General features: G+C 33.8%; 1 protein-coding gene across 2 annotated transcripts in view; it reads left to right on the forward strand.

Moving 5' to 3' along the window:
* The window catches only part of RRP15 (ribosomal RNA processing 15 homolog), a 64,664-nt gene extending 37,548 nt beyond the window's left edge, over positions 1 to 27,116 (forward strand). For both annotated transcript variants that reach the window (XM_074222686.1, XM_074222687.1), the window contains one exon: positions 21,718 to 27,116. In XM_074222686.1, the coding sequence (XP_074078787.1) occupies positions 21,718 to 21,775 (58 nt within the window). In that variant the 3' untranslated portion in view covers positions 21,776 to 27,116. The remainder of the gene's footprint in view (positions 1 to 21,717) is intronic.
* Positions 27,117 to 27,725: the final 609 nt, after the last annotated feature.

Below are 27,725 nucleotides of genomic sequence, written 5' to 3' on the forward strand. Positions count from 1 at the left end.
GTTGAGGCCAGCTTGTAAATAATGGCTTTTATGTTTAAAAAAAAAGTTTATCATATTTAAAAATGTAAAAATCATTCCCTGGCAGACCACATTTGGCCCTGTCTATAGTTTATTGATTCCTAATTGAGACCAGTGAGTATTTTTTTTTTTAGATTTTTGCAAGGCAAATGGGGTTAAGTGGCTTGCCCAAGGCCACACAGCTAGGTAATTATTAAGTGTCTGTCTGAGACCGGATTTGAACCCAGGTACTCCTGACTCCAAGGCCGGTGCTTCATCCACTATGCCACCTAGCCGCCCCCCAGTGAGTATCTTAAGAGCACTCCCATTTTCAGCATTGCTAACAAGTAATTGACAACTTCATCCTGAAGAAGCATGTTTTCACCATCGTTTCCTTTTTTTTTAAACCTTAATAGCATTTTTCCCAATTATATGGAGAGATAGTTTTCAACATTTCATTTTTCATCCTTCCACATTTCCCTTCCCCCCTCCCCAGGACAGCAAGTAATCAGATATGGATTATACATGCACAACCATGTTAAACTTACCTCCTTAATAATAATCATAATGATAGTACTTTTGATGTTTGTCCTTTATTCTCGAAGAAGACCATGACATCAGGGAGGTGATGCCATGACAAGCCCATAAATTGGATTTGAGTGAGGGAATGCTTTGCTAAGTCACCAGCCTCACTTTCTCCTCAGAACCAACTGGATCCAGTAGTCAGATATGAATCAAGACAAATGGAGACAGCTCTGGATGAGAGGCAGTCAGGGCTAAGTGACTTGCCCAAGGTCACATAGCTAAGTAAATGTCTGAGGCTAGCTTTGAATTCCTGTCCTCCTGACTCCAAGACCAGAAATCCACTCCCATCTAGCTACCCTTATTTCCTTATTAGTCATGCTTGGGGAAAAAGAATCAGAACAAAAAGGAAAGACCATGAAAAAGAAAGAAGTGAAAAAAAAGGGGGGGGGAATCTTATGTTTTGATCTGCATCTATAATTCTTTCTCTGAATATAGATGGGTTTTCCATCAAAGTCTTTTAAAATTTTTGATTTTTAATCACTGTATTGCTGAGAAGAGTTAAGACTATCATAGTTGATTATCACATATTGTTGCTTTAATTTATGTGAATCTTCAGGTTTTTCTGAAATTCACTTGCTCATTATTTCTTATAAAACGATCACATTGCATTCATAAACCAAAACTTGTTCAGCTGTTTACCAATTGATGGGCATCCCCTCAAAAGTCCATTGAACTGTTATAAATATTTTCATACAGGTGTGTCCTTCCCCCCCCCCCCCTTTTTTTTTGTGATCTCTGTGGGATACAGATCTGGTAATGGTATTGTTGAATTAAAGGGTGTGCATAGTTTTATAACCCTTTGAGCATAGTTCCAAATTGTTATCCAGAATGGTTGGATGAATTCACGACTCTACCAACAATGCATAAGTTTATCCAGTTTAACCAAATCTCCTAACATTTATCATTTTCCTGTTTTATTAACCAATCTGATAGGTGTGAGTTGGTATCTCAGAGTTGCCTTTTTATAATTAATAGTAATTTCGAACATTTTCCTATGACTAGATAGCTGCAATTTCTTCTGAAAACTGCCTTTTCATATCCTTTGATCATTTATCAATGATTAATCCATCTCTTCCTGCAATGATATGCTATTCGTAATCTTCTAGCATACTTTTCCCATGATTTATGAATTTCAAATGAATTTATATTCTAAACCACTGTTTATCTTTGCTGACAAATTTGTTTGTCAAGACCCAGGTATTTTCTAGGATTTCTTTTTTTTTTTTTTTATTTTTGCAAGGCAAATGGGGTTAAGTGGCTTGCCCAAGGCCACACGGCTAGGTAATTATTAAGTGTCTGAGACCGGATTTGAACCCAGGTACTCCTGACTCCAGGGCTGGTGCTTTATCCACTGTGCCACCTAGCCGCCCTCTATTTTCTAGGATTTTGACAACCTTTTTGTGGTTATTTCTTTGTTTCATTTAAACTTCTTAGAAAAAGGCAATAGTTTATGAGTTTGAATCCACCTTTTCCATTATACTTGCATCTGATACAAGTAACCACAAAATATTAAAGACCCTGGACTTGCTCATTTCATCAGTGCAACCATTAGGAACAATTTTAGGGTGTCTGCGATGGAGAATACCATCTGTGTCCAAAGAAAGAATTGTGGAGTTTGAACAAAGACCAAAGACTATTACCTTTAATTTTTTTTAAAAGGTAACTTATTATGTAATTTTGCTATCTCTTATATTTTATTTTTTCCTTAAGGATATGATTTCTCTCAATGCATTCAATTTTGATCAGTGTACAGCATGGAAATAATGTAAAGACTATCAGACTGCCTTCTGTGGGGGTAGGAGGAGGGAAGCAGGATGGGAAAATTGTAAAATTCAAAAAAGAGTAAAACTTTTTGTCTTCTAAAAAAAATAAAATAAATATTAAAGAACCAAAATGACTCCAGTATATTAAAATTACCCAATATGTTATTGATAATAAACATAGATATCTATGTGTATATTTATATAAGTATACATAGAAATTTATTTGTGTAATATCTATACACAATTTTTTCTTTATTTAAAATATTCTTTACAAAAAATAAAATAAAAGTAAAATACTCTTTCAGTATTTTAAGTGACCAGTGTTAACATCAGTCAACATCAAACTCTCAACATATTTATAGTTGTTTGATTCCTCTTTCCCTGTTAAGGAGTTCATACTGAAATCAGATAATGATAAAATACCTTATTATTTCCTTTCTGAATTAATTACTTTCTTTAGTTAACACAGGTGAGTGTTTCCAAAATATATTATTCTGTAAGCTTCTCAAAGACTTTTCATAAAGTTTTCTTTATAAAACTGCAAAATTTACAGAATAAAGCAAGTTAGACCAAACTACTGCCACCATTTTCCATTTAGGCTTCTAGTGTAAATATCCCAGGATTCCAAATTCTGAAACCCTAGGGATATAAATGATTCCAAACTACCAAACTTCTTAGTGTCTTTGCTCCTGCAAGTCATCATCAAAATGATACTAATGACTTTATAGTGAACCTAGGAGCCCCAGACTTCTACTTTCAGTGTGGTTTGGAAGCCACTGTTCAGAGAAGAGACCATTGTGGAGATGTAGTCTGATAATTGTTTGCATCTTCAGCTTCCTTATCAGTCATAGCTTTTAAGGACCAGAAAAGAAAGTTCTTGACATCTAAATCCTTGACATCAAATAGTCCAGGAGCAAAATTGGTATTTTTATTGATATTTTATTGTTGTTATAAAAAATTTTTAGTGTTCATTCACTTGCATATGTATAAATTATCTCTTTTTCTACCATACTCCCTTCTCACTCCCTTCCCCTCAGCACACAGTCTAGTAAAAGTAGAACATGTACATTTGTGTTTAGCATGTTCACCCATTAGTCATTTTGTTTATGAGGAATTAGGAATACAGGAATAGAAAGAAAACAATGGGAAGGGAAGGAAAAACATAAGATTTTTTTTTAGTGACCATAGTATCCATTTCAGATTCTGTGGGGTTTTTTTTTTTTTGTTTGTTTTCCTTTGGGTATGGATGGTGTTGTCCATAACATGTCTCCCAGAGTTATCCTAGATCTCTGAACTGTTGAGAGTAGTTGCATCCATCATAGTTGATTAATTCACAATGTTATTGATAGTGTGTACAGTACTCTTTTGCTTCTACTCCCTTTGCTCAGCATCAGTTCATCTAATTCTTCCCATACTTTTTTAAAAGTATGACCATTCATGATTTCTTATAGAACAATAGTTCTCCATTACGTTCATATACCATAAATTGTTCAGCCATTCCCCAATTGATGGACCTCTCTTCAATTTCCGATTCTTTGCCACTGTAAGAAGAACTGCTATGAATATTTTGGAACATGTGGAACTTTTCCCATTTTTTTATTATTTCCTTTGGATATAGGCCTGGTATTGGTGTTTCTGTATGATCAGTTTTATTACTCTTTGGGCATGGTTCCAGATTGCTTTCCAAAAAGGGAATAAGTTCACAACTCCACTCACAGTGCATTAATATTCCAATCTTCCCACAACTTGTCCAATATTGATCATTTCCCTTTGTTATTTTAGACAATCTGATATGTGTGAGGTGGTACCACATAGTTGTTTTAACTTGCATAAAATGGATATTTTTAAAACAGGAAATGCACTATTCTCTGCTTTTCCACTATACCTGTGGCCCCCTGGGCTTTTTTCTCTATCTTGCATTTGAAATCTTCTTGCATTATCTTTTCCTATTAGAATGAGAGCTCCTTGGAAGGAAGATCTATAGTTCTTTTCTACTTCTGTTGTCAGAGATGAGTACGGTGATTTGCATGTTTTAAGCACTAAGTGCATCTTCATTTCTTTTATTGCACTTTTAATTGTCTTTTTGGGGGAGGGGCAAGGCAATGGGGCTAGAAATGAGTTGCCCAAGGTCATGCAAGAAGGTAATTATTAAATGTCTGCTACAGGATTTGAACTCAGGTCCTCCTGACTTCTGGGCCTGTGCTCTATCCACTGTGCCACCTAACTGCCCCTTTAATTTTCATTATACAAGTCACTGTCAATATTGTTCTCTTGGTTCTGCTTATTTTGCTGTAAAATTTCTCAGCAGTTGGTATTTCTCTCAGTTTCTCATTGAATTCATTATTTTTTATTTCACAAGAATATTCCTTTACATTCTTACATTACCTAATAGATGGATATCTATTTTGTTTATGGTTCTTTGCATCCCTAGAGTCCTTATATTATATTTTAATAGTACTGAATCTTTCTGTGTGTGTTTTCCTTTTACTTGCATATGGACAATTTTAGGTAAATTTTTTTTTAACATTTCCAAACTGTTACCCAGAATGATTGATCCACTTGATACTTGATTTATTTGACACTCTGCTAACAGTATATTCCTGTATTTCTTCTCATACCCCCTTCAACCTTTTTAATAGATTTTAAAATTTGGCCCCCTAGTTTAAAAATAAACTAATTGGCATGGAGAGAAATCAGTAACAGAATTAGAATCTAGTGTGGGCTCTCTGGTTCAAAGTCTGACCTCTTTTCATTATACTATACTTTATAGCTTAATATTATTCAAAGAGATTGGTTTGGGGGGGGGAATAGAAAAGATAAGAATGCCTATAGCACTTACTGTGTATAACCAGATAGAGTGTTAAAAACTTCACAAATAATCTCCTGATCTTCAACTGGGCCAGAGATTCTGTCAAGACACCATTTTATAGTTGAGGAAACTGAGGCAGAGGTTAAGTGACTTGAACAAGATCATACAACTAGTTCATGTCAAAAGTGGGATTTGAACTTGATCTTCTTGACTCCAAACCAGGCATGTGATAGAAAGAATTTCTCTTCAGGTTGAACTTCTAAGCTTTTAACTTCCACCCAAATTTGAGATACTCTAATTCTTGTTTGTAACAGTAAGCGAACTGTTAACTTTTTGATGCTTTTAGAGTTAAATTTTTTATTATCTGGCAAAATATACTTGACCAGAATATGTCCTTTCTTGGTAATTATAAATCATTGAAGCTATATCTCTTAGAATCTGCTGATTCCTACATTGTATTTCTTCAATTCATTTTTCTTAATACGTTTATTATCTTTAGTTTTGTGTCTTGGTCAACCAAACAGTATTTTCTTGGTGAAATTGCCTTCTTTGCTCTTTCTTTAGAGATCTAAATTATCCAATCTGAGAGCACCTAACACCAGCACAATATTTTTTAACTGCAGGACTTTCTAGGAACATATATTAAAAAATTTTAAACCACAGTCAAGTCACACAGGAGTAATTATTAGAGGCAATATATGAATCCTGGTCCTTTAGTTCCAGGTCAGTTTACTTTATATTTTATTTTTCTTTAAAAATTTTTTTTTGTTTTAATTAGCTAAGATTCAGCTGACTATCCTCCCAGCCCTTCCCTTTTCCCTTCCCCATTTGAGAACAGGAGAAAGTTTCCTGTTCTGTACTAGATCTGTTTAAACAGGTGAGGAGAATATTTCCTCAAGTCCTCTGGAATAGTGATTAGTCATTATGCTGATCATATTTCAACTCAGTAGTATTCTGTTAAGTTGATATATCATAACTTATTTAGCCATTTCCCAATTTATAAATACTTCCTCAGATTCCTATCTTGTGCCATCTTCTTTTGTTTTTCCTTCCTGACTCTCCCTATCTCCTCCCATATTCTTTCCATTTTCCTGTTAAGATGCTTTTATACATGCGCAATTGGGTTGAGAGTGAGGTTTCAATTGTTGGCTACTTCCCCTTACCTCTTCCTCTTTGTTTGTATACATATTAATTGTTTGCTCTCATTATGTGAGATGTTTTCCTGATCTTTTACCTGGAAACTGAATTTTGATTATGATGTACATAAGAATTTTCATTTTGGAGTTTTCTTTCAGGAGATGACCAGTGGATTCTTTCTGTTTCCATTTTGCCCCCAGTTCTAAGAGATCTTGGTAATTTTCTTTGAAGATTTCTTTATAGGTTATCTAGACCCTTTTTTCTGGTCCTAGTGTTGAGAAGGTCCAATGATTCTTCCAATTTTTTTATCCATGATATATTTTCTAAGTCAATTGTTTTTATTTTGAGATTTTTTTTCATCCTTTTGATTTTGTTTTAATATTTCTTGTTGACTCTTGGAGTTGAATATTTTTTGGGCAAGATTTTGAATCTCCTATGGCAAGCTGTTAATTCCCTTTCCAATCCTTTTCTTCTATAACTCTCATTTCTTTTTTTTTCCCTCAAGAACTCTTATTCCATTTATAAACATTTTTGAACAGTTTCTTTTTAACTGTTGTTTCTTGTTTCCTAGGAATTTTAGTTGAGTTCGTGCTCAAACTGTTTTTTTCTGAGGGATTACTTATATAAGTTTTAAAGTCATTCTCTTCTGTATTAGTGTCTTGAGATTTGCTGCCACCATGATAACTCATTATAGTGAGTGGTTTTTGTTTTGTTTTGGGTTTTTTGGCTCCTTTTTCCTAGTACTCCGATTGCCTTTGGACTTGATATTACGTCTAGGTTCTGTGGAACTTCTGGAAGGAAGGTCTGGGTTTTTCCTGTTCTTGTTTTCTTGTGATATTCAATGTCGTGTTATTCCTGTTTCTTGGGGATAGGCTAGAGACTTACAGATTTTTAGTACTTCCCTAAGAGTCTGATTCAGGGCAAAGTCTGATTGCTGTTCTCCTTGTCTGAGTTTTATAAGTTCCTGACTTGGGTTTAGGTTGTGTATTCATTAAGTTCTGGTAGACACCCCCCCCCCCCCCCCCACACACACACACCTTATTAGTCATCTGGAAAACTAATGATTCAAAGTCTCAGAATTGCATACTTCCCTATTGGTTTGGATTTTCTGCCTTGGCTGTTCCTCTTTTTTTGCTACAATAGAATTAGGAAGTGAGATCATGCTCTAAGCTGGGGTCCATTAGCTTCTGAACTTCTTTATCAGTACACTGCACTAAACCTCCCTATCTCTTCTGAATCTACTCAGGATTGGGTAGTAGGCAGCAGAACCACCAGTTGGTACCTGTCACCATTGAAGTTCTTTAGAATGAGTCTGGAGGAGTCTTAGACATCCTTTTGTTCTGGTTTCCACCCTTTCCCAGACATCTCTAGTTCTCCATGGGTCTTGCTTAATAGTAGTAACTGCTAAATCATGTGTGAGACCCTGACAGCTCCTCAATACCCTCTTCCCAGTTTTTGCAGACCCCTATGTCTCTTTCTAGCAACCTGGGTCAGACAAAGGATTCATTGTGACTTTTTCTGAAATTCTTCATCTTCATCTGAAATTGTCTTCATCAGAGACCTCTGAACAACTTCATCTTTTTCTGAAATTCTTCATTTGATCTGGTACATCTCAGATCTCTTTGGAAGAATTGTGTACTGAAGTTCAGCTGAATTTTTTTTTTCAGTTCTACTACCTTGACTCCTTTTTCTATCATGCTTTCCCCCCAACCCCCTCCTTGCTATGACCCAAATCTTTAATGAAGAATTAATATCTGGAATCTCAGTGACAATAAGCAAACACCATTTAGAAGAGCTGAAGATCAAAGAAAATGTTTATTAAATATGGTAACTCTGCATCGTTTCCTGAGACCATCACTATCATCATGTTGCAGTATCATTGTGGAAACTTGCCTAGGCATTCCTTAGACTATTACCTAGGGCTCTTACTTAGCTCTGTTCAGCATTCACCCCATTTTCCCCTTTGCCTCGGACTTCCCTGGCTCCTGTTCTCTCTTTTCTAAACCTGTCTGTTGAGACTTTGTTCTACTTATTTTGGCCTTATTCCTTCACAGATACCCCTATCTTCTCAGGCTGCCCTATTTTTTGGGGTTCATTTCAATCAAAGGGTTGGGTCAGAACTCCCAATTTCTGACTTCATTTCACTTAGGTCTTTGTTGCCCTTTGACCCTTCATTGCCTTGGTTATACTCCCTGCTGGTTCATTTGTGATGTTTTGTCCCTTATTCTCAAAGGAGACCTTGACATCAGGGAGGTGATGCCTTGATATGCCATGAATTGTATTTAAGTGAGGAGATACCATGAAAAGTCAATACTTACTCCTCCAGGGATCTATTCTCCTAATTTGTAATCCCAACTTCATTATCTTAGATCTATCTGTACTTCTATTATTAAGGTACTACTAAAATTAATATAATTTGGAGGTATATTTCTCATCTTGACCTGTACTATGGGGCCTCTTCCTCTCCCTGATCCTCCCCCCCTCCCCAAGCATCATCTACTGAAGTCTTTTGTAGTTTCTTGTTACCTAAGTCAACTTAAAATAGAAGCTGGGGAAGTTATACAAACAGTAAACAAAAAATGAAGCCAGAATGGGCTTATTGCCCAGAGAATTAACCAAGTGCTACAGCAGGGTAAAAATTAAAAGTAGTTAGAAGGGAGAAAAGGATAAGGGGAAAATATCTTAAGATAGCTGGAAAATTATCACAGAGAACTCTGAAATAGAAAAATTTGCTGAATTTACAGTAAGGATAAGATCTTCATGTAGTAGTATCACACAAAAAGGAACCCCCCCCATTAGCATTTTCACTTAACTCAGATCCACATCCTCTACACATTTTAAACTAATGGGATGTTGTACTATGTTGCTTCCTTATTATACTCATTCATGTTCATTTTGATGATATGGGTGTAGTTCATGCCTATTTTTTTTATGAATATGTGGTTAATAAAGGAGGTACCATATTCTAAAGGAAAGTTTTCAGAGCAGACCTCAAATTCTGATGCTAAATTTGGCATCTTATAACAGGTACTAAAGCTGATTTAGCAAGTATTAAGAAGCATTTTTTTTATTTAGAGCAAACTGGATTATACCTTAAAAAATGAAAAGCATGAACATTTTTGTGAAGTGAAAACATAATGAAATTAATTCATGCTAATTGCTAAATATAGGAGTGACTTTATTGCTTCTTGTCCAGTATTTAATTTTATTTCTCATTTATAGTAGAAATGACTCTTGTTCCATGAAAGATTAAGAAATTAAGCTCAAATTTGTATGTTTAGTTTACTTTGCCAAAATCTCTGTGTATGAACCTTTTATTATGTGAAGTATAAAGAATATTGTTTTGGGTGTCATTGAACACTTCATTTTAGAAGGGCAGGCTTCATCTTTTTCAAGAGGTATAAACTGCTTGTATTATTCTAATTAAATATTTGTATAAGCCAGGGCTATGGGGGAGGGTATTTGTGGTCCTGTAGCATCTGGCTTTCATTTAAGTCCTGCCAGGGTTTACTTTTCAGTTGGGTGTTACTGCAGAGTCATATCTGTTGCTTGAGGTCAGTGAGAATCAGAATTGGTTTTTTTAAGGTTTTTGCTTTTGATTTTTTTTTAAGCCAAACTCAAATATAATTCATTGGACCCTGCTAAATTTTTACTTCAGCCTTCTAAAGTTAGTTGTTAGGACAATTTCCCATTAAATGGCAGAAAATACTAGTATGGTCTAAAATCCTAGTGCTGTCATTTTAAAAATAATTTCTAATATTCTTTTAGATCTACTTCTAAGATTTTATGATTTTCAATGACAGAATTAATGATGAATCTTAACTGTTTCTTTAAAAATGAGAAAAAGAGTGACAAAATAAATTCTCACCAAATTTTAAAGTATTTACTGTTAAAAATACAAGATCTTTGGGGTTTTATTTGTTTGAACCTTTTGTAGTAAAAGATTTGCCATGCTAATATATATTAGGTGAAGAAAAATCCCCTTCTCTTTATCTAGCCATCTCTGTATCCATATTGTATCATTTTCTAAGCCAACTTTATTCTTTTGGGGAATTTTATTTAGGAATTATTCCTAAAAGTCAAATTCATTTTTTCCCCATGGAAATTGATATAAATTAGATGTTTGCAAATGACTGTGCTGATCAATTTTTAATTGGAATAACTCATAGACATCATGTAAATGTATAATTTGCTTTTCTTTTTAAGACTATAATAAGGTAAACATATAGCTTTCATAACTAACTTGCTTTTCAAGGACTCTCACACTTTTCTTTTCTTTCTGTATTAAAAAATGATGCTTCAAGTGGCACTCCCTATCCCCCCATTATGAAGAGAAAAGCAAAACTTGTGTATAATTGAGAAAAACATTCCTACATTGTCTTATGTCCAAAAATATTTGTTGTGTTCTGCTTCTTGAGTCTGTTGCTTTTTTTCAATAGGCATATAAGCAAGTCTCATCTATTTCCTCATAAAAAGAATTAAGTTTTTGAGTTGTTTTTCTTTACAATGTTGTTATTGTATAAATTGTTCTTAATTCTACTTATTTCATTCTATATTAGTTTACGTGAGTCTTTTTTTGAAATTGTTAAGTTTCATACTTTTTTATTGAATAACAATAATCCATTAATTGGGGGCCCTGCCATAGTTTCCAATTCTTTATTACTACCAAAAAATCTTAAATAAATTTTTTTGGTTTTTTTTAGGTTTTTTTGCAAGGCAAACGGGGTTAAGTGGCTTGCCCAAGGCCACACAGCTAGGTAATTATTAAGTGTCTGAGGCCGGATTTGAACCCAGGTACTCCTGACTCCAGGGCCAGTGCTTTATCCACTACGCCACCTAGCCGCCCCAATAAATATTTTTATATATGGATTCCTTTCTTTCTCTTATTTCTTTGGAGTAGAGGCTTGGATTTAATGGATTTTTTTTTTCCTAGAATGTCTGCCTTAATTCATAGTTCCATCAATAATGCAATTTTTAGTGGACTTAGTTCCCTGCTGTTTCTTCCAAAAATTGCCATTTTCCTTTTTTTCATCTTTACTAATCTGATAGGTATGAGTTGGAAATACAGGGTTATCTCTGTTTACATTTCTCTATTTCTTAAGGAATTGGTTTATTTTTTCATGATTATTGATGACTTGTATTTCTTACATTAAAAACTTTTTGATTAAATCCTTGGGCCATCTCTGTCTTCTTTTTTTAATCTGATGACTCTTGTTATTATAGAATTGAACCAGTTCTTTATAAAGTCCTTAAAATCCATTTCCTTAAAGTGAGTTCAGTTATTTAGAGCCCTGAACTTTAATTACTCAAAACTACATTAAGTCTTTGAAATACTTTGCATACCTTGGATATGAAACTGGTAATCAGAGAAATTGTTGCAAAGATTTTTGCTCCCCTTGATTTTAGTTACCTATTCCCCTTCTAATTTAATTTTTTGTTTTGTTTTGTTTTGTCAGTGGCAAAATGGCAATGGCAATGGGGTTAAGTGGCTTGCCCAAGGCCACACAGCTAGGTAATTATTAAGTGTTTGAGGCTGGATTTGAACTCAGGTACTCCTGACTCCAGGGCTGGTGCTCTATCCACTGCGCCACCTAGCTGCCCTGCCCTTCTAATTTTGTCATTCTCTTCCCACCCCCCCCCAAAAAAAACCTTGGAAAAAAATCAAATTCATCCATTTTACTTTCTGTGATTTTCAGTTACTTGTTTGGTCCTGAATTTTACAAAGATTTTTTTTCCTCATCTAATTTGTTTATAATTTTAAAGGCAGCTAGGTGGTGTAGGGGATAGAGCACTGGTCTTGGATTCTGGAGGATGGGAGTTTGAATCTGGGACTCAGACACTTGCTACTCACTAGCTATCTGACCTTTGGGCAAGTTCGCTTAACTGATTGCCTGGCATCCAGGGCCATCTCCAGTCATCCTGATTCATGTCTGGCTATTGGATCCCGATGATTCTGGAGGAGAAAGTGAGACTGACCTTAGCACAGCACTCCCTCACTCCAATTGAATTTATGTTTTTGTCATGGCATCACCTCCCTGATACATGATCTTTCAAAATGAAGAACAACCAAAAAAACAAATTTTTATAATAATACTCTTTGTCTAAGTCATGTATCCATTTGGGCTTTATCTTGGTATATGGTGTGAGATATTATTTAAATTCTCTTAGTCTCATTTTCATTTTTCTCAGCATATTTGTCAAATTGTCCTTGCCCTTGTAGCCTTGGTCTTTAGATTTATTGAACTGTAGGCTACTTAGATATATTTGTGTTATCTAATCTCTATAGTTTGAAATCTGATAATCTTAGGTTCTTATTTTTCAAATTTTTTTATTTTCCTTGTTCATGACTTTTTGTTCCTACAAATGAATTCTGTTATTTTCCTTTGGTAATTTGATGTGCTAAGTAAAATAAATTTAGTATTACAATTTTTATTACATTGATATGACTTATCAATAAATTATTGGTAGTTTTCTCATTATTTAGGTCTGTATTTTCTGTAGAGTAGTTTGTAATTATATCATGTAGATTTTCAAAAAATCTGCAAAGTAAAAAACAATAGTTTTATTTCTTTGCTTGCCTTTTCTCTTTCAATTTCTTGTAATAAAGCTAGCATTTCTAGATATATATAATTATGAAAATGGGTATCCTTGCTTTACTTCTTTCTTATTAGAAATATCTTCAACCTTATAACATTACATAATTCTTTTTTTGGTTTTAGATAGATACTGTCATATTAAGAAAAAAATATTTCATTCCTTTTTAAGTATTTTTTTAATAGAAATAGTAATTTCTGATATTTTCTTATTCTTCCTTCATTTTTTTTTTAGGTTTTTGCAAGGCAAATGGGGTTAAGTGGCTGCTCAAGGCCACACAGCTAGGTAATTATTAAGTGTCTGAGACCGAATTTGAACCCAGGTACTTCTGACTCTAAGGCTGGTGCTTTATCCACTATGCCACCTAGCCGTCCCTTCATTTCATTTTTGATTATAATTTGGCCTACTTTTTTTTTTAAATTGGAGGCATTCTTTATCAGTTTGAGGAATTGATTTTAGTTTCATTTATCAGTTCAATTTTGATAAAACTATTTGATTCTTAGAATTTCTATTTTGGTATTAAGTTGATTTTCCAGATTTTTACTTCTTAGTTACATAGCCTAATCATTTATTTATTCTTTTATTGGTGGAAGAAGTATTTAGAATGTAAGTGCTTCATATTTATCTGTATTGTTTCATGTTATTAACTTCAGTCCGGCCACCTAGATCCTTTGGGTTTTAATTCTGTCATCTAGTTTATTATGTTTTCATCATCTACCAATCTGATATGCACGTCATCTATGCCCACATCTGAGTTGCTCATAAAAATCTTGAATAGAACAAGACCAAAAATGGTTCCCTGAGGCAGTGCTAAAGCTCTACTTTCTAGGATTAATATCAGTCCATTGATTACCACTCTTTCTCTCTTTTCTATTGATGATTTTATGAGAGGCTTTGTCAGGTGTCTATTGAAATCCAAAAATGCTATATGTTTAGCACATTTCTTTGGCTTATTAGTTTAGTAATCTTGGTGAATTTTTTTAATGAAGAAGCAATTAAGTTATCTTAACATGTCTTGTTCTTTTGATTTTTACTGATCGATCATCTTTTCTCTTTCCTGAAATACCTCGCAAAATGGAATGGGTAGCTTATACTCAAGGATGAAATTATGAATATATGAAAGAAAATAATTTCAATAGCAGAGAATTCTTGAACAAGTTAAAAAAAATCTTAAAATATCTGGGTAAACATTTCAGAAGTGAGTAAGTACATTACTATCCTATTTCTCTTGAATCACTCCCTCATTCCTGGAATTAAACCAAGAAGCCTCTTCCCTTCCATTAATATTGTAATCCTTTCTCTAAGAGGAAGGGTATATCTTAATTGCTTTTGACTCAAGATGACTATGATTTGAACAAGACTAAATTAATTTTTATTATCATCCTTAATTTAATCGTTCTTAATAATTTGGGGGAAATTAATCATTTCCCAAAGAAAATATTATAAGCTCCTTGATTGTAATCTGGGATTGTCTTTTGCTTCTTTTTTATTCCCAGTACTTGGCAGAGTATCTGGCACATAATAGAAATTTAATAAAAGTTTATGGATTGATTGTCCTCAACCTGTCATCACCAGCTTTCTTTTTTTTCTGGGAGAAAACAGTTTTATTTGAATTATTATTATTAATTATTATTTTTTTAGGTTTTTGCAAGGCAAATGGGATTAAGTGGCTTGCCCAAGGCCACACAGCTAGGTAACTATTAAGTGTCTGAGACCGGATTTGAACCCAGGTACCCCTGACTCCAAGGCCGGTGCTTTATCCACTACACTACCTAGCCGCCCCTTATTTGAATTATTAACTTAATATTAATATTATTATTATTATTATTTTAAAATTTTGTTAAGAGTTCATATTACAATCATTCATCTTGATGAGACCACATCAGTATTTACCTCATTTTACTTCCGTTGTGGGAATATTCTCCTCCTCAAAAACTGTTCTGAAACAAAAGGATATTAGCGACAAATAGGCAAAGAAACAAACTACTGGTGGTCTGTTTTTTCCAACCATTTTTCTACCAGTTATGGATTATACTAAATTAGAATGATCATTAAAGATGATTTTTTGTATTTCTTCCTTTTGAAGATCTCTGTTAAGATAATCCTTTTGCAAACCTGCACTGCTTCAGCACCTCACTTAAGTCCTCACACAGCTTAAGGTCACCCTGGTTCTGGGCACACTCTTAAGAACTATTTCATGTCATTGTAGCAGAGGTTGAATTGCTGCTTCTGCTGGTACCCTAGCTGGGCTTCCAGAGGCCCTAGTAGGTGATGTCAGGCCTTCCAAGGCTCAGCTTTCCTCCCACCACTGAAGCCACCAATAATGGCTTGAGCAATTGTGTGCCCAATAACTGAGCCCACTGCTACTCCTGGGTGCAGCAGCTGGAAGTACAACTGCAGATGGTGGTACTGGGGCTGGAGGTGAGCTGCTGGTGCTAGTGATGATGCTGTTCTCATTGGAGATACCAGACTGAATGGGCACACAGTTGGGGGCATGCACCAGGGAGATCCAACTCCTGCTTCTAGGTAGCATAGTCAACTGCTTGGGCTGGAGGCCCCAAGGAGAAATGGGGGGCAAGAAGCTGTAGTGACTCCTTTCTATTAAATTTCTTTTTAAAAAAATTAAACATTCTTTTTTTTTTGTTTAGTTTTGAATTTTCTCCTTTCCCCCTCCTCCTCCTTCCATCCATTGAGAAAGCAAGAAATATTAGTTATATATGTGAAATCATACAAAATATATTTCCATATTAGCTATGTTGCCAAAAACCCCCAAAAAACTAGAAAAATAAAGAAAACAAATTATGCTTCAATCTGTATTCCAAATCCCTTAATCCTTTCTCTGAAGGTAGATAGCATTTTTCATCCCAAGTCCTTCAGAATCATCTTGTATCATTGTCTTGATCCTAATAGCTAAGTCTTTTGTATCATCATATCATTGTATAATATTCCTGTTATAGTGTACTGTGTTCTCCTGATTCTGATAATTTCACTTTACAACAGTTCATATAAGTCTAACCAGGTTTTCTGAAACCATCTTGCTCATCAGTTCTTCTTATTTCTCATGGCACACTGGTATTCAATCACAATCAGATACCACAACTTATACATCCATTCCCCAGCTGATGAATATTCCCTTGATTTTCATTTCTTTGCCAACAGAAAAAAGAACTGCTATAAATATTTTTTGTATATTTAGGTCCTTTTCCTTTTTCTTTGATCTCTCTGGGATATAAACCTAGGAGTGGTATCGCTGGATTAAGTTTTATATAGCCCTTTAAACAGAATTCTAAATTATTCTCCAGAATGCTTGAATCAGTTCAAAATTCTACTAACATTGCATTAACATCCCAGTTTTTTCTTCATTCTCTCCAACATTGTCATTTTCCCTTTCTGTCATGTTAGCCAATATGATAGGTGATTCCTCAAGTTGTTTTAATTTGTATTTTTCTTTAGGGATTAAGAATTTTTTTTAATATGACTATACATAGCTTTAATTATTTATTGATTGGGGAATGATTCAAATTGTTGAAATTTGATCAAACTCTATTTGAGAATTGAGGCTTTTATCAGAGAAATGTTCTGTAAAAAGGATTTGTTTTTTTGTCTTTTTCCCTTCACTAACTATCTATAGGGCTTTTTCTTAGGAGCTGGAAAGTACTTTCAAGGAAAATATTAGTTTCTTATATTCTTAGAGAAACTAAAAAGGAGGTTTTTATGTGTTTCCACAGAGTCTAGAATTAATCTCAAATAGAAACAGATCCCTGGGGACCACATCTTGACTTAGAAAACCACAAATTTATATATTTTTTTGTTTTGTATTTATTTATTTGTTTGTTTGTTTGTTTGTTTAGGTTTTTGCAAGGCAAATGGGCTTAAGTGGCTTGCACAAGGCCACACAGCTAGATGATTAAGTGTCTGAGGCTGAATTTGAACTCAGGTACTCCTGACTCCAGGGCCAGTGCTCTGTCTACTGCGCCACCTAGCTGCCCCTTGTTTTGTATTTTTAATTACTTTTCTTAAGCATTCTCTAATTACATTTTAATCTGTTTCAGGCCATAAACAGTAGGTTTGCAGACTCCTTGTCACCTACAGCTAGTTTGACACCTCTGGTCTAGAACATTGGATTGAAATAAGGTGAAATTTGATAAGTAATCAAACCTGAGATTTCATTGGCACACAGAATTTTTGTATGAGAAAACTTCCACTACTAATGCAGCATTGAGCTGTTAAATGACTTGCCCAGGGTCATACTGCCAGTAGGTATCAGAGGAAAAACTGAACCGAAACTAAGTCTTTGGGCTTCAAGACAGCTATCTATGTACCAAAGTTGCCTAATTTAATAGGCTTGAGAACAACAACAAAATCAGCTTCCTAAGAATAAGTTGAAGTGAGCATGTTTAGATAGGGGAAAAAACCCTGTGAAATAGCTTAAAAATATATTCTGCTATTCAGTATGAGTTAGCAATAAAAAAAATTAAAATTTGGGGTTTCAGTAAGAGAAGTATAGCTAACAGGAAAAAGGATTTAATAATATGTATAGTGGATAGAATGCTAGTCTTGGAATTAAGACCTGAGTTCAAATTTGGCCCATATCTTAGCCCTGTAATACTAGATAAGTCACTTCATCTCAGGTCTACCATATTTTCCTCAGCTCTGAAATAGGGTTCGCTTAGTTCACAGAGTCATTGTGGGAATCAGAGCAGAGTAATATTTGCATAGTGCCAAGTATGTAGTAGGTACTTAATAAATGCTTTTCTTCTTTCCGTTCTACTTTGGTGTGGTTAGATCTCATCTGGAATATGGGGTTCGGTTCTAGTATAGAAAATACCCAGAAAATACAGTGAAAATAATCAAGGACCTTGATTCTTGCTAGAGTTAAAGTCAGAAGACTTAGGTTCAAATCCCAGGTCTTCCATTTACTATGGTTATCATGTTGGGCAAGTTGCTTAACTTTTGTAGGCTTCAGTTTCCACATCTGTAAAATGAGGGGATTGGACCAGATGATCCCTCAGATTTATTCCAAAACTAAATCTATTTTCTGTATCAGAATTGATTGAATAAACTGAGATTGCTTAGCCTGAAGAAGAAAATATTCACAAAGGCAGTGGAGTGGGGTGACTTGCCCAAGGACATACAGCTAGATAATTATTAAAGTCTGAGGTCGCATTTGAACTCGGGTCCTCCTGACTCCAAGGCTAGTACTCTATCCACTAAGCCACCTAGCTGCCTCAAAGGCAAGTGTTTTTGAAAGCTATAAGTAATATGTTCCTTTAGAGAAATTAATTTGATTCCAGATAGCAGAACTATCAAAATTAATTTCTCTTAAAGTAGTAATTTTTATAGACATTGCTGAAAAGGCAAACTTAGGATTGAGCTCATCAAAAGTTTTCTAACAGTCAAAGCTATCCTAAAGTAGAATGACTTGCCTAAGGAAGGTAATGGTTTACCTTTCACTGTAGATCTGTAAACAAAGATTGAAGAACCATTTCTTGAAGATGGGGATTTGGGGGAGGGACTTAAGTTGGAATAGATGTCTACTAGAGTCTATTTCTACCTGAAGATCTATGATGTGTTTCTTTTTTTTCCCAACAAAACTTTTATTTTTTTCTAATTACATGAAGATAGTTTTCAACATTTATCCTTTTGCAAACATTTTCTACCCTTCCTTCCTCCCCACCCCCCATCATGGCAGTACAGCATCAGATGAAGATTTGTATGTGTAAATGCCATTTAACATATTTCCATATTAGTTGTGTTGTCAAAGAAGAATTATAACTGGGGGGGGTGCTATTAGAGAGAAAGAAACAACAAAAGAAGTTTTAAAAAATGAACTTCATAATTGTTTTTTCTAGATATGGATGGCATTTTCCAGAACAGGTCTCAGGATTGTCCTTTATCACTGAGATTGTCCTTGATACTGAGAGGACCATCTCACATACTTGCTCTTATAATGTTCACTTGGTGCTATTCGTTTCATTCATCAGCCATTCCCCAATTGATGAGTGTTCTCTCAATTTCCAGTTCTTTGTCACTACAAAAAGAGCTGCTATAAATATTTTTATATTTTTATACATGTAGGTCTTTTCCCCTTTTGGGGTATTTCTTTGGGATATAGACCTCATAGAGGTATTGCTGGATCAATTTTATTACCCTTTGGGCATAGTTGATGATAAGTTCCTGATGCATATTTATTTGTAAACTTCCCGAACTTTCTGTGTTGAGAAACCTCATGTGATTTAAATTGATGTTATAATTGATGTTATAACTGCCTTGGCTATCAGTGTATCTTTGAATTGGGGGTGGGAGGGAGTAATTATGGAAATTGCCTTTAGATATGGTTTACTAATTATGACATTAGTTTCATTATTTGTCAGTCAGTGTACAGGCTAAGAATTGCAGAATGAAAAGATCTTATTCTTAGAAGATACTTCACATACACCTGGTGTAACTTATCACCAAAAAAAGAATCCCAACTACAATATATCCAATCATTCTTTTAAAAAACCTTACATGATGAAGAACTCCATTTCCCTTGGCTGCAACTCATTCCTCTTTTTTAGATAATTGTAATCGGAGGGATGATTTATCTTGTCATCAGACCTAAATTAGCCTCTTTGTGATTTTTTACACCTTGCCTCTGTTAGCTTCTTCTGGACCTAAAAAAACAGATGTAATTCCTCTTTCATTAACAGCTCTGTTCATCAGAGTCTATTACATTCATTCTGAACCTTCTCCACACTATATATTCCCAGGTTTTTTAACTGATATTTTTAAACAGACTCAAGGATTTTTACCCTCTTGTTCTTCCTAAACTCTGTATCCAGTCTTCCAGTTGTTGTCTCTACTTTGTGTACCTTACTTGGATTTCTCTTGCTGCCTTCTCTCGTACTTGAGCCCATGGACATACTGGTACTCAACTAGCTGATGTTAGAGGTGCATCTTTTAATGAAGTGCCTTTAAATATTGAAATGCAAGATCTTTTTGTTGTTAAAATGATGTAAGGAAGAGAACTGAAATTTCATCTGAATTCTGTCTTTTTTGTGTCTGTCACCTAATGGAAATTAGTAAATAATAGGGTTTAGACCTGGAAGCAAACTTGGAAACTATCAAGTTTGCCCTCTTGTTTCACCTTCCAGGAAAGTTAACTTGTCTTTATTTTCCCATGTAATTCTGTAGCATTCCTTGGAAATTAAATTCCCAGTTCTGTTTTTTTTCTAGTGTTCACACTTAATAAATGCAAATTCTCAGAATATCATTGTACTATTTGTCATTACTAAACCACAAGTCTCAATATGAAAATAAAATATAGATTTATTCATTTAGATTGAATGAAGGCTGTGGTTTTGATTTTTTTTTTTTAAGGCAAGTATTAATGGAAGGAAACTAAGTTGATGTTTGGAGGAAGGGTTTTTATCAGTGTTGGAAGCTACAGATCCAGAGAAACTCATTTCAAGTGCTGATTAGATACTTGTTTGGAAGCTTCTTTATTTAGAAAATTGTTTGAGAGCATTGTAACAAGGCAAGAGACTTGCTCACCGAGCCAACATGTCAGGAGCAGCTATTGAATCTAAACTTTCCTGACTTTTGAGAGTTGCCCTCCCATCCACCACTGCTTCCAAATTATAATATCTCCTCTGCTTTAGCACATTGCCAATGTCCATCAGCCATTTAGAGTTTTGATATTTGGTTTGGGAACTTTGGTATTAGGAAAAACAAATAACCTTTTAAATCTTTTAGCCTTCTACTTCTTTGGTATGTCTCTTTTTTACATAGAAGGGTGTGTAAAGGAGAGTTAGTTTTAGTCTTGTCCTATTTGTCATTGCCTTCATATTTTTGGTAAAATTAATAGTTATTGATTTAAAACTGAACAGAATTTTAGTACATATGAATAAGCTGCGAGAAACTCAAATAATGCTAGAAAAAATCTTTTACTAATTTCTTTGAATATAAAGTTAAAGTAGTTAAGAGGCTATATTTTTTAAATTTATCAATATATTTGCATGCATCTTTTTTGTACATTAATATAGAATGGGATCTTTATAGCTTTATGAAGATCTTTCTTTTTGCCAAATTCTTAACAAGTTGTTTTTCATAAATAATACCACAAGGTGGTACTGTTGTATCACGAAATGGTTCATCTGCTTTCTTGGCCTCTGTAATAAGGTATTGAATGTTATAGATAAGATGAAGGAATTGCCCTTATTTAATATGTTGATATTATTCATCTCAGATTGATGTAGTTTCCAAGTTTGTTTATCATTAAGCAGAAATACACCATTATTGAGGTGCAAGTATGAGTCCAAAATTGCTTTGGAAACAGCTTTGTTTCATATAGCTGTATGACTGGACCAGGTAGTAAGGCTATAATTTACCAAAGGAGATTTAATTCACAAATCAAAAAAATATGTAAAATGTTTAATATGGGCCAAATTAAAGACTTTATTAACTTCATATTTAAATAATGTGCCAGAATTTTTTTTTCCTAATGAATTAGCACCTGAGGGTTGGTAAATGATATCACGAGTATTTTGATTGCCAAAAAAGACTTTAATAAGGGAAGCCAGGGCTAAGTCTGACTCTTTAGTTAATGAAAAATAAGTGTTTTGTTTCCATCTGTCTTTTATTGGATTATTAAAAATAAGTTTTATTAACATATAGGCTTTTAAAAAATTCTTTTGCACATATGTGATCATAGGATACAAATAAAGCAAATTTCAACAATTTGTCTATGTTACACTGCCATTGTAAAAGCTGTAAGGTAAAGTGGAGTTTGTTTTGCGGTTTGGGTTTTACTGCATTTTCAGTTCTGATTCTTTTTTTCTCTTTCCACAGACTAAAGGGAAATCAGAACAGGGCTCAAGCTGGCATATATTGCGTGATGACTTTATGATGGGAGCAACAATGAAAGACTGGGATAAGGAGAGTGATGGACCAGATAACACAGAATGACACTTCATAAGTGATTGACAAAGGACACCACAGAGAAAAAGAAATCCTTGATAAATTTATTTTTTATATTAAAGTGTTTATATTAAAGTGTTTATCATTTAAATGACTTTTCAATATGGAGGTGATAATGCAAATGTTCTTTAAAGAGAAAACAGCAGACTTTTATTTTCACCAACTTCAAAATTGTCTCTTTTTTTCTACTTAAGTTTTTTCTTGATCTACATCAAAATCCAAAACTATTTTCCAAAACTGTTACGATTTTTAGCATTTCTCCAAAACATTTTATATATTCAAAACAAAATAGTACCTCTTGACATATTTCACCAAGTTCGTTACAAGTTTAAATATTAGTTATGAGTCTTATTGTGAGTTCTTGCATTTCCAAACAATTGTCATACTTAGAAATGTTATTACCAACTGGTAATGAAGATGGCCTCTGTTTAATTTTTAATTAATATTTACTTATAAACTATAATTCTACACGTTAGTATGTGAGTGCTTATTCTGAGTAGACACCTACTCAGTATTCAGTATCATTCAGTATTCAGTATCATTTTTCTTTTAGAGGGACTGAGGAAAAATATAAGTAATAAAACAAAGTTAGAACTGTAGTTTCTGACTTTGATTCAATTTGAGAGCCATGGAAATTCAGTTTTAAAAAAATTGCAGACCTACAAGTGAGGGATTCTTTCTCATTCTTTTCATATTTATTTTAAACATAAAATCACTTTGGAGAGACAGGCTGGTTATTGTTTCAGTTTGCGGGGGAGGGGGAAGTAAATGTCTTGAGTGGGTGATGTTTTGTTTTTGTTTTGTTATTTGGAGGAGGCCAGTATGCTATTCTTCTTATACTTATCTGATTTGGTTTGGGGGGAGTGATAGATTTGATTGATAAGGTAGGTTATAAAAGATTAGTATTTTGGATATTGACTATCAAGTATTTTATCAGTGATGGAAAAGAAGTTAGGATTGGATCTATGTGGTTTAATAAAATTGGTCTATAGTCGAATTTTTGTATAGTCCAGTGGGCTACAATAAGGATGATATTGATGCTGAATTAATAACATTAAAGCTCTCTCACCTTTCATTTCTCTTAACAAACAGTAAAATACAAGTGTGTAAATTGCACTGATTACTCCATCTCATTTTGCTTAACTTTTGTTCAAGATTGTACATTGTGAGTGGTTTAGATGGGAGTTTGTGAAGGTTTTATTTACGATTAGAGCCAATTTTTTTTAAAAAAAAGAAAAGAAAATCTTAAGAATTCAGAGTTCCTTAATGCTATCTATATTCAACAACTTTGTTCAGGTTTTTAAGATCATCCTGTTCTCAATCATCGCTCACAAAGAATAATTCCTTTTTTTTTAATCTTTAACATACTTGCATTTGGTGTATACTGTATAGCATGTTTTCAAAAACTTAAAACGCTTTAATAGCAGAAATATTTACATTTTCAAGCTCATTTGATATTTGATATTAAAAGACACATTAGCACATCTTGATATTTATTATCATAAAGTAATATGCATACCCAGAATATCCAGGGGCTAAAACTAGCAAAACTCAACGTGCATTAATCCTTACTTCTGATCACTTGACATATTAAATTGTGGAATTGGTGTCTTGTTATTGTAACATAAGCAAATATACTGTCACTATTAATATAACTAGAATTTAGTAAGTAGGATTATGACGTCCTAATATAGGTTAAAATGACACAGTTGATTGTGTCATATTCCTTATAGCACCTATGTTTTTATTTTTTAAATGGACTATTTAAATTCTTGAAGTACATGGTTTCTCTTGCCACTAAACTCTTAAAATAAGTATTCTGTTGAAAATTATTTCATGAAAATTGTGCCAGAAGCTGGTGAGCTTTAATTTTTAGTTCAACAAAAAGTTGTTTTGAAGGAACATACCCTTATTCAAGAACTTGTGGTTCCCTTTTTCAGAGTGATATTATCTGTTGAACTCACAAGCAAAGGAGAGGATAGCTGTTAGGAAATTGTATTGCTTCAAATTTGTAGATCCTAAACCTTAGAAATTTTTTCTAGAGCAGAGTAGAAAAGGCTATGGTGTTCATTTATTTTTTTATTTTTATTTTTTTTTTAGGTTTTTGCAAGGCAAATGGGGTTAAGTGGCTTGCCCAAGGCCACACAGCTATTTATTATTAAATGTTTGAGACTGGATTTGAACCCAGGTACTCCTGACTCCAGGGCCGGTGCTTAATCCACTGCACCATCTAGCCGCCCCCGGTGTTCATTTTCTTAGGTTCTTAATTACTTTTTTTTAACAGAGAATTGATCTTCTATATACCCATAAACTATACCAGCTAAAATAAGACAAATCCTGAGCGAAGCACACACACCCAAGTACTTGAACAGGTTTTACCTCAAGAACTGAACATTTGCAGCCTTTGTATAGATTAATTGAAAGATTAGCCTGGTACAAATATGAACCTAGCAATGGATGTCAAAGCAAAGAAAATAGAGCCAACGGTTTTTTAATTATTCCCATCTACATCCTTACCACAAAATTGTATTTACCAAGGATTCAAATTCTGTCATTAATCGGTGGAGAGGAGGAATGAAATGTCATTTCTTTTTTGCATGCTTTAATTACCTTTAATGCTTTAGATGCTTTTATAAATTATTTTTATTCTCACATTGCATTAGCATATTTATAAAGCATGTATTTATCTGAATATCATAATATTAGAACCAAATTTCTTTTTTGTACATAATAGGTCAGTGTGATGGTAGAGACTAATTTCTTTTTTTTTTTGTTCTAAAACTTGAGGAAATGGTATCCAAAATTTTCAGATTATACTTACTTTCTTATTACTTTCACTGTATCTACCGAGAAGTATTCTCAGCTTTGTGTTAGTAGATACTGTTAATTTATTAAGCAGTAACCCAGAAGTCCAAACAATAATGCCTTTTTTAGACATGAAATATGTTTTGAACAGATCGTGTCTAAATCTAGAATGACAGATATTACATGTATAGAGTCAGTGTGACATAGTGGCCATAGAGCACTGGCCTTGGAATCAGGAAGATAGCTAGTTATGTATTCTTGGATCAGTCACTTAACTTTTAGTACTTTATTTCTTTTCAACTGGAAGTAAATAATATCTTAAAATACATCACCTGACTTTGTCAGTGGACAATTTCTCTATTGGGAAATTTCTATATAGATGACATTCAAATCTTGGACCATCTCTCTAGTTTCCCCTCACAAAAAGCTGACTGAATACAGTCAGAGTTACAGAAGTATTGAATTTATTTTCAGTTTTCTTAGATTGCTGCCTAAGTCCAGTGTTGATCAAATTTTTATCTAAAAGAATATTGGGGGCCAGCTAAGTGGCACAGTGGATAGAGCACTGGTCCCAGACACTTAATAATTACCCAGTTGTGTGATCTCTGGGCAAGTCACTTAACCCCATTGCCTTGCAAAAATCAAAGGCAAAATAAAAGTATATTAGGAACCAGCTTCATTAGCATGAAATAGAACATTAAATCAATAGGCACATTGGTGGGGGATTTTGATGCTACGTCTTTCCATAAAGTCAGCGTGCGTGGCTGTGGACTCAACCACCATTCCTAACCAGCCACTCTATAAAAATACGGTTGACCTTGAGAAGATTGGGCTAAATTTTAAGCACAATCAAAAGGCATTAACCAATACATAAATACATATTTTAAGTAGTCTGACATTTTTACATCTATTTTTCTTCCCTGTGTATATTCATTTTTTTTGTAACACCTTTCTCTCCATATATTGGTACCAATAAATTTGTTGAAATTGTGTCACATGTTCTGAATGAAATGCACTTGGCTTCTATTTTCTAGGATTTTGCTGATTTGGATGCCTAAGCATCCTTTTATCTGAGCTACTCTTTGAGGAGAAATAAGAATTAGTTTGCCTTAAGTTTAGGTCCATCAACAGAAGATAAGCACCATCCCAGATAAGAGGTATGGAAATAAGAGATATACTCTTCTCCCAAATCATTTGCAAAAATTAATAGGAAATAAACATATATATAGATATTGCACATGTATTTTTATATGCATGCATATATATAAAATTAAGATCACTATCCAGACCCTCAGTGATAATGTATAACAGTATCTGTCCCAGAAAATGGAAACCTCAAAAACATAAATTCACAATTTCATAAGACTGATTTATTAGATTGCATATGACATATTTATAATTAAAACACTAAATCTGTTTAAATTCTTTGTAAAATAGAAAATATATTGTATTAATGTTTCCTTCATAAAACACTAAAATACTGGTTATAATTTACTTAATTCTACCGATAGGTCATTGTTTCTCAAAGTATTTAAAAGTGGTTATTCTTCACTACTTTAAAACTGTCACATGTATAATGATAAATTAGTAAATATTTGAGGATACATGTTGGTGGATTTTTGCTGTTTTGTTTTCATCCTGTTAATAGCAATTTTAAACTACTCACTAGAAAATATAAGGTTCATATAAATTCGTTAACTATTCTGCAATTTAAAATGAGAAGTTAATTGCTCATAAGAAATCATAAGATTCATTCAAAAGTATTTTTTTGTCCTTGTATTTGGCGATGCTAGCATGCTAACATCTCCTTAGAGAAATTTCTTAGTGGAACATGAAAGTCATTCACAGTATAGCTTCCACTGGACTTTAAGAAGGTTCATATATTTTATTCACCTTTCTAACCACACTATCCTTAAATTGGAGTGAATTACTCATCACATATCTAATCATTCTGTTCTTTGCAAATCACTATAAATCCTACACTTTGTTTTGTGTTCCAAGTCATGACTCTTAATGGGTTTTCATAGTCTCTTGTTTGAAGCATATGTAAAAGTTATATCATACAGTTCAGATGTGGATCTATTCTTTTCATCCCAAAGGGGCTTTAAAATAATTTATTAAACAATTACAAACCTCAGAGTAACAATATGGTACATTAAATTAGCATCTTCAAAGGCAGCAGTGCACATTGGTTAGACATTTGGTCTCAAAGTTAGGAAGACCTGGGTTCAGAACCTACCTGGGACACATCTTGGCAGTGAGTTCCTGAGCAAGTAACTTAACATTTTAAGTTGCAGAACAGTCAGTGAAATTTATTATTGGAGGAATTTTCTTCATCAAAGTAATCTACACTGATGAAATAATAGACTTTCACAAAATTATAGACTTAGAGCTAGAAAAGACTTAAGAAGTCTTCTAATACTTTTAATTTACAGATGAATAAACTGAGGTACACAGAGACATTAGACCACTTGACCAAAGTCACAGTTATTAAATGGAAGAACAAAAGGCCAGTCCAGGCCCTTTAACCCAGAATTTAATGTTCTCTGCACTACATCATTTTGCTCATACAAAGGCTAAGATGAACCTTCTCATTTCTTTTCCAGTCATTAACCACAATTTAAATTGCTTTTTTTAAAAAATTCTCTGACCCAAGTCTTAATTTCCACTGCAGTGTGTTTATGTCAAAGACTGCATGAAATAAATGAGCCATCTTCTAGAAACTAAGGTTTTTTTGTTTTGTTTTTTTGCTGTTTAAAGCGAACTTTTTGTTTGAATTATATTTGTTATAGTGGGGTTTGGCCTATATTTGAACCAGGGATTACTGGATACAGCAGATTGTCAAAAACTAGAATGAACAAATATGGTCTATAACAACCACTTCACATATATTAACCTCACTTTGGGGAATAATCTTAATTGAGGATATAGAATTCACTTTCTGCTCTATCACACTTTAATGGTCAGTATGATTGACATATGCCTTATATTGCATGTCAGTTATAGGTAGAGGGAATATTTTAGGGCCTGCAGATATTATGAGAGACTATTTGAGGTGAATTGGCAGTAAGACT

This window comes from Macrotis lagotis, chromosome 2, assembly GCF_037893015.1.
Source record: "Macrotis lagotis isolate mMagLag1 chromosome 2, bilby.v1.9.chrom.fasta, whole genome shotgun sequence".
Classification (NCBI taxonomy): Eukaryota; Metazoa; Chordata; class Mammalia; order Peramelemorphia; family Peramelidae; genus Macrotis; species Macrotis lagotis.